This window comes from Tympanuchus pallidicinctus, unplaced genomic scaffold (assembly GCF_026119805.1).
Source record: "Tympanuchus pallidicinctus isolate F22 unplaced genomic scaffold, pur_lepc_1.0 scaffold2, whole genome shotgun sequence".
NCBI lineage: Eukaryota > Metazoa > Chordata > Aves > Galliformes > Phasianidae > Tympanuchus > Tympanuchus pallidicinctus.
Window position 1 is genome coordinate 13,717,397 of NW_026294721.1, and position 7,604 is coordinate 13,725,000.

The 7,604-nt window shown below is 40.5% G+C and overlaps 1 protein-coding gene across 2 annotated transcripts in view; it reads left to right on the forward strand.

The window, feature by feature from the left end:
- The window catches only part of CPEB2 (cytoplasmic polyadenylation element binding protein 2), a 52,831-nt gene that overhangs the window by 41,420 nt on the left and 3,807 nt on the right, over positions 1-7,604 (forward strand). For both annotated transcript variants that reach the window (XM_052683322.1, XM_052683323.1), the window contains 3 exons: positions 129-243; positions 3,338-3,519; positions 7,453-7,604. The exon at positions 7,453-7,604 is cut by the window's right edge and continues 3,807 nt beyond it. In XM_052683322.1, coding sequence (XP_052539282.1) covers positions 129-243; positions 3,338-3,519; positions 7,453-7,604 — 449 coding nt within the window. The remainder of the gene's footprint in view (positions 1-128; positions 244-3,337; positions 3,520-7,452) is intronic.

A 7,604-nucleotide genomic window follows, 5' to 3' on the forward strand; every position in this document is an offset into this window, starting at 1 on the left:
AACGGAACATCAAGACACGCAAAGCTAATAGAGTTATGACTACTGTTGGTTTATATGGGCTGATAAGTATTTATTTAGAACGCAGTGAAACAGAAACCAGCATGTCATTTTCTTCCCCTATTTAATAGGTTCAGATCCGTCCCTGGAATCTAAGTGATAGTGATTTTGTGATGGATGGTTCCCAGCCGCTTGATCCTCGGAAAACAATTTTTGTTGGAGGAGTCCCTAGACCATTAAGAGCTGGTGAGCATGAATTACGTCTCTCTTTAAAAGTAGGAGATTATTAGAAATCATTTTTTAATCATGCATAATTGTATACTGGTATGTATGGATAGTTGTAGGTGTTCATAGAATCATATGAATCATAAAGCTGCTTGAGCTGAAAGCAATCTTAAGGATCAGCTAGCTCCATCTCTCCTGCCCTGGATAGGATTGCCTCCCATGTGATAGGTTGCCCATGGCACCATCCAAGTTTGCCTTGGAGCACCTCCAGAGATGGCACATCCATGGGCCATCTGGGCAGCCTGTTCCAGTGCCTCACCACCCTCTGGGTAAAGATTTTCTTCCTAACATCTGACCTGAATCCCCCCTTAGTTTAAAGTTGTTTCCCCTAGTCTTGTCACTATCAGGTCATGCAAAATTGGTCTCATTCTGGTTTATAAGCTCTTTTGAAGTACAGGAAGGCCACAAAGAGGTCTCCCGTGAGATTGGATTGCCCCAGCCAAGGTGCAGCACCTCACACGTGGCCTAACTGAACCTAATTCAGTTCACTTGGGCCCACTCTTCAAGCTTGTCCAGGTCTCTTTGGATGGCATCCCTTCCGTCTGTTGTATCAACTGCACCACTGAACTTAGTGTCACTTGCTGGGGATGCAAGTGTCCACTTTCTAGGTCATGGATATTGGTGTTTAAGAGCACTGGTTCCAGGATGGACCCTGTGGTTATATCACTCATCACCAGCCTCCGCCTAGATATAAAGCAGTTGACTAAAACTATCTGGCTGCAAATCTTAGGGATTGGAAGGGACTTTTGGGGATCATCTAGTCCAACCCTTGCTAAAGCAGGTTTCCATGAGTAGGTTACACAGGTAGGTTTTTGATGAGAGCTTGCGAGTGTGACAGACCTTGCAAATGAAGCAAGAAGGCCTTGTCAGCAGGCTCCCCTTGATCAGGAAGCCTGCAGAAGACCTCACTACCAGATGTCCTTTATCTCTCTGATGCCTAATTTTAATCCACAAGTTCTCAGCCTGATCATCACTGTTTCTTAAGGGCAGCTCTTAATCTGTGCACTTCTTAACATAGAGGAGAGCTCCCCTGCCCATCCTGCCCTGTCTCCCTCTTCTAAAAAGCTCAATTGCATTCTTCCAGGTGTGCAGTTCATCCCACAACATTTCTGATATCAGTCAGAGCATAATCTTCCAAATATGACATGGCTTCCAGCTCCTGCTTATTTCCCATGCTGCATGCATTGGTATAGAGATGGTACAGCTATGCAATGGGTTGCATTACTTTCTTAGAGGAGCCCTCTCAAATTCCTTTGGGAGGAAGCTGAGGTTTTTCACTGCTGCTTCTTAAAATTCAACAACCTTTCTATGTCACTCGGAAGTACGTCGTCTTCCCTCATCAAATATAGTTTAAAGCTCTGCTAATCAGTCCAGCCAGCTTGCTGCTTGAGAAAAATACTCATCTATTCTTACGTTTCTCTGGTAATTGCCTTCTTCTGCTTTTGGCAGATCACAAATCACTGTTCACCTCTGAGACACACTGGGCACTATTACAACGTCTAAGGCTGTAGAAAGTACTTTCGTCTTACTAGTAAAACTGCTGTTTCTTGTTTTTAAAGTAGTGCTGTGGCCTCTGCTATGCTCCATGAGTGGAGCTCTTTTTGTATTGTTACTGTACATCAGCTACTTTTCTATTGCTGACTGGTTACTGTGGATAACATGGATAAGGAGAAATGCAGGTAGTAAGTATGATTAGAGGAAAATGGGAAGAAATTCAGACAGCTGACACAGTCTGTATGATACAGTGCTATATGAGATTGCAGGACACTTTTTCAGCTCTTGTTGGAATGCATGGAGGAAAATTTCAATGTTTTTGTAGCTGTGAAATGGTCGATCTGCAGCCAGGACAGTCTGCTTTGTGAGACAGATTGCAGTAGCCTTTTACAGCGTTGTACAGTGCCCTTCTAGTAAGTGAGTTGATGTGAAGCATTACGTACAGCATTTCAAATCCAGATTTCTCTTAGAAAGTCCCAGGACTTCATTAGTCTTCCACTGTTTGTGCTAAATTATATCATTACAGTAAGGGTAAGTATCATTACATTAGGGTAAGATGAGCTTTCATATGGAAGACACAGGAGAAACAGGAAGTGATAGAGCAAATTTAGGGTATACAGCATATAAAGCTTTTCTATCTTGGACCTACAATTATCAGGCTTTTTTGTTACTTTACTTTTAAGAAGACGTTCGACTGCATTACTCTGTAATACTTTGTAAATGAGCATTCCAACTGCAGGTTAATTTTCTCCAAATTCTGTCTTGATACTCCAGATTACTTGGCCAAGGGTCTGTGATAAATGTATTGTATACTGTCTTATACTTTGCTTTAAAATCTTCTGCGTATGTGAAAATGAAACCTATATGGCATTGTGAAATAAGAATCATGCCTTCAAAAAAGCAGTAAAACTTTATCACACTTTTCAGACAACTATTGAAAATCAATGTCTGCTGACACCTTTATGTCTTGAGGCAGGGGATGTTTGTTTTGAAAAAAGATATATTCCACCTCAGTGAATTGCTAAATTGAATTCAGTATAAAATATTACTAAAGGCTTGCTAAAATATTTATTGTGAAATTGGAGATTATTGATTCTATTAACTTGAGTTTCCATATAGTGCCGTACTGTAGAGATGATCAAGCTCTGCATGCCTGGTGAAAAGATGCTACCTACATCTTGAAATTCAAGTTGGATGCAGAGCAATTGTACAGACAGAGAACATGTACCAAGGAATTCGGGGCATGTGGATTCTATGCAGCTTGCATTCCATCCTGCCCAGAAGTCATGTGTTATCCTTTACAGAAAACTGCCCTTGAATTTCAGTTCCAGGTTACTAAGGACTGCAAGGACTTGCACTCCATTGTTCCCTGGGTGTTTGTGGCTGCAGTGTGAAAGATTTCTGCTGACTATTTCACAACTTAATCCTGCATGCTGTGATTTTTTTTTAGTTACAGTTACATAAGTTGTTGGAGAATTAATTACTGAAATTAACTTTTCTGGATTTTTTGACTTTGTAGAGTGAGAACAGTTCAAGTGAACTTTGTTTTGTTTCCTAATAGTGGAATTGGCAATGATCATGGACCGTCTGTATGGTGGAGTTTGTTACGCAGGAATTGATACTGACCCTGAGCTGAAATACCCAAAAGGTGCTGGACGTGTTGCTTTTTCCAATCAGCAGAGTTACATTGCTGCCATCAGTGCTCGGTTCGTTCAACTTCAGCATGGCGATATAGATAAACGAGTAAGTTACACAGAAGGAGTTCATCTGGGTGGGTTTTCTTAGATATGTGGGAGCAGTGATTTGTAACACAGTTTCTTAGGATGCATAACTTTGTGTTCTGATCCGCTTTTGTGCCACCTCCGACATTTCTTCTGATATTTCCCTAGCTCCACAGGTTCCAGGAGTTAAACTCTGAATGCCCCTGAAACAACGAGCATTCCACAAAGCAGCAGTTTGTTCCTTGGGCATATGTTAGACCATATGTTCTTTCCATTCTGGAATTCCTGGTTTTGTTGAAATTTTTTTCACCTTTGTTCTAATGAAAGCAAATATTGTAATAATTCCTGTGTCATTCATGAGGAACTGTGTTATTTATTGGTTTCAGAATAGGTCCAATTTTCTGCTGCCTTTCACTTCAACCGTGATTGTCAGTGCTTTGGAAAATCAACCATACTTAACCTTAACTCATCCTTTCTCTTCAGAGAGAACCTGATCCTGCGTATTTACCAGTGTACCTTTCTGGTTGCTGTAGATGATTTTTGCTAGCTAAAGCAAGGCTAACTTTTCAGAAGACAAGTCTACTTCATTGCTCTCACTTAGAAGTATGAGAGTAGCAAAGAAAACAGACGTCTAAATTAGATCAGTTTGAAGTTGACTAGTTCTGATGTCAAGAGTTGTAGATGCAGGCAGTGTTATTAATAGGTGCTCTGGGTTGGTTTTTGTTACGGGTTTTCTTTTTAACGTCCTGAAGGAGAAATGAGTAAGTAGTTCAAGGTCCAGTCCCTCTGCAGATCAAAGGCATTGCAGAAAGAAATTGGTACAGTTAACTGAAGGCCATAGCAGGTGCTTCTCTCCTTTCAAATAGGCCAAGCAATACAGGCTTACGTGTCTCTCAGATATCAGTTGCCTGGGGAGCTGAAATCCCCAGAGTCCTTTCCAGGAGATGGGTGGGAATGAATGTGGGTGGTGAACTAGGCTTCACATCCAGTCCTTACAGCTACGTTTTGCTGGTGACATTGCTGTTCCTGTGACTTGCAGCTGACTTTGGCTAGAAGCTCTGACTTTCCTCTAGTTACATAACAGGAAAAATGCCCGTGCTGATAGCTCACTGGAAATCTCAGGGGCCGTTCGGATGCTGAGCAGGCTTCTGAAATGACAGTGCTTGCAGAGGTGACTGGACTTTTTTTTATATTGTGTAACTCTGAAAAACTTAAAGAGATAAGAGAGTGAAATTTCAATAAAACAGTGGGCATCTGCTGCAGACCTCTTGGAGCATAGACAGAAAAAAAAATCAGCACACAGTCTGCCATAAATACCGAAGCTCAGAAGCCCAGTGTTTGAGTGATATCCATGAGACTTCATTTACACAATAGCAGTTAAATGATTTCTTCTTGGTCATGTTTGTTAGCTTCCTTGGTTTGATTTCTGCAAAAACATCCGCTGCTCCCGTGATGCTCTGCTTCCAAAACACACTGATGCCAAATCTAAATATTTTAATCAATTTGTCTTTTAACCTTATCTTGATGGAGAGGGTTTATGATCTGTTCTGTTCATATGCCAGAGGTTTTTAATCTCATTTTTTTTAATAACTTTCTCTATATTTAAATTATGTGTTCAGTCCTGTTATTATTTATATAGTAAAATATAAGTACACAACTGAGTCATTTACATTAATATAAATGCTGATTTTATAAATGTGGAGGACAGTTGTACTTCAGGTGCTGCCTTCATCTGAAATACAGATACATGCTGGCCTATTTAGGAATACATTACACGTTTCTGTGCAGTCTTAGAGATTGTTCTGTGCTTCATCTTACTAGTTTTTCTGTTGCCAGTTATAGCCGGTTTCTGTAGGTGTGCTGTCTTTTCACATTTTTTCAGAACCAGTTCTGTGTCTTTTCTTTCATGGTTAAAGTTTGCTGTTCTCCTCTTTATCCGTCTGAGCTGCTGCTGAAAGTATTTATGGCATTTTTAACATATATCTTTTTCTATCTTAATAGGAAAGCTGGGTGTCACTGTGGCTTTATAGATGCTGTCTGTGACCTTAACTTATTCCTTACCTCTGGAGCTTTCTTCAGTTCTTTTGATACAGATATGTTTAGTTTCTCCAGCAGATGTTTTTCTTCTGCAAAGTGCTCTTCATGCTATTCCATCATATAAGACAGATCAGTTCCAAACATTTCTTTGAAACTCATTTGGAGTTCCATCTCCAAAATTTCTTTAAAATGTTGTTAACTTTCATATGCCAGCAACCTCCCTCCACTTCATCTGATACTTCAGTTCCCTAAAATGTTTATTTAATAACGTTTGTGATCTCCTCAATACTTATCTTGGTGCATCAACGTACCAGAGCATGAAATTCATGGTATTTCATGCTTTCAGTAATGTTGGACCACAAACAGAATTACTGCATATAGTTGCTGTTTATTGGAAAGCCCAGGTGTAACTTAGGCTGATGCAGGTCGTTGCAGGGAAGAAATCAGTGGCGTTCATACGGAATGTACGCTGTTGGAAGAAAGAAGCGTACTGTGTTTCAAATGTGTCTGTGTTTGACCACTCAAATGTGCTTTTTCTGAAGCTAAGAAAATCTATATTGTTGTTTTTTGGGTTTTTTTGTTTTGTTTTGTTTTGTTTTGCAAATCATTGGGTGTTTGGTAGCTTTACAGAATCATAGAATGGCCTGGGATGAGAAAGATCTCAAGGATCATCTAGTTTTGACCCCCCTGCTGTGTGCAGGTTTGCCAACCACCAGAGCAGGCTGCCCAGAGCCACATCCAGCCTGGCTGCTATTTTGTAGCTCTGGAAATAACATGCAAAAACGTCGTTTTATTCTGGAGATCTGAATATTCCAAACATACGCCGTTTGAGTGTGGTACATGACGTCACTGTCTGCGTGTAGGATTCTTCTCAAGTAACAGTAAATATCAGGGGAAAAAAAAGTTGAGTTGTAGGATAAATTGGAATTTATCCTACAATTTAATTGTTTTTGCCAACAGAAGTTTTGAAAATACTGTCTTTAAAAAAAATTCAGGAAAGGAAGACAACAATACATTCCTTAATGATGGTGTCAATTCATTTTGTGCTTTATTGTGAAGTTCTTCTTCCTGTCTGAGTGCAGTCTGTAACAGTTCAGTGATGCAGAGACATTGTGCAAATGTACCACTGGAATCCTGCCACTTTTCCACTCTGGCAGTCAGAGCAGTTTGGGAGAAAGAAGCTGTGTAACACAGGTGTTTCTAGCAGGCTGCAGATTTGCAGAACGATCTTTTAAAAATACATTCAGGATCATATTGAACACAAATTCCTGTGCAACTCAAAGCCAAAAAATAAGAAGAAATTAAACAAAGGAAAGTAATACGTGACCCAGATCAGAAACTCCTAATTTGGTCGTATTTTAGAAATTTGGAGTGAAGTTATGGGAGTTAAGAGTACCAGCAGAAGTAATCGAGCCTGCAGAAAGTGCTTCTAATTGGCAAAGAAAGGTAGTACATGCAGAGACTTCTTGCTCAGGTATAAACGGTTACATTCCTGTTTGTGTGTTATTTGCTAAGCAGTACAAAACTGGGTATCGTGTTGGGGTGTTTTTGGGAGCTGGTGAGACTTCTTTAGAGAGCTTTGGGACCAGTGGTTTATTTTCTACACGTGCTTTGGTTTTGTCACTTGCCAAGGGTATCTTTCCAGAGTAAGTTAATTGGAGGTTCTGATGTAGCCATTAGCTACATACTTAATGCACTTCTGAAGATCTGTGTTGAATTGCTTAGCTTTTTGTATGGATAGACTGGGAGCTGGTAAATGGCAAACAGCGATAAAAAGCTGCGAATTGGGTAGAGACCTAAACCTGCCTGATGTCAGACTGCTGCTTTTTCCGGAAGAGAGAAGACCTGAACACGCTCACTGTCTTTTCAGTGGGCACAGTAGGTGTTAACTGGAGCTCTTTGTGTCTCACTCCAACAGGTGGAGGTAAAGCCATATGTGTTGGATGACCAGATGTGTGACGAATGCCAGGGCGCACGATGCGGTGGAAAGTTTGCTCCTTTCTTCTGTGCCAATGTCACTTGCCTGCAGTATTACTGTGAGTTTTGTTGGGCAAATATCCACTCCCGTGC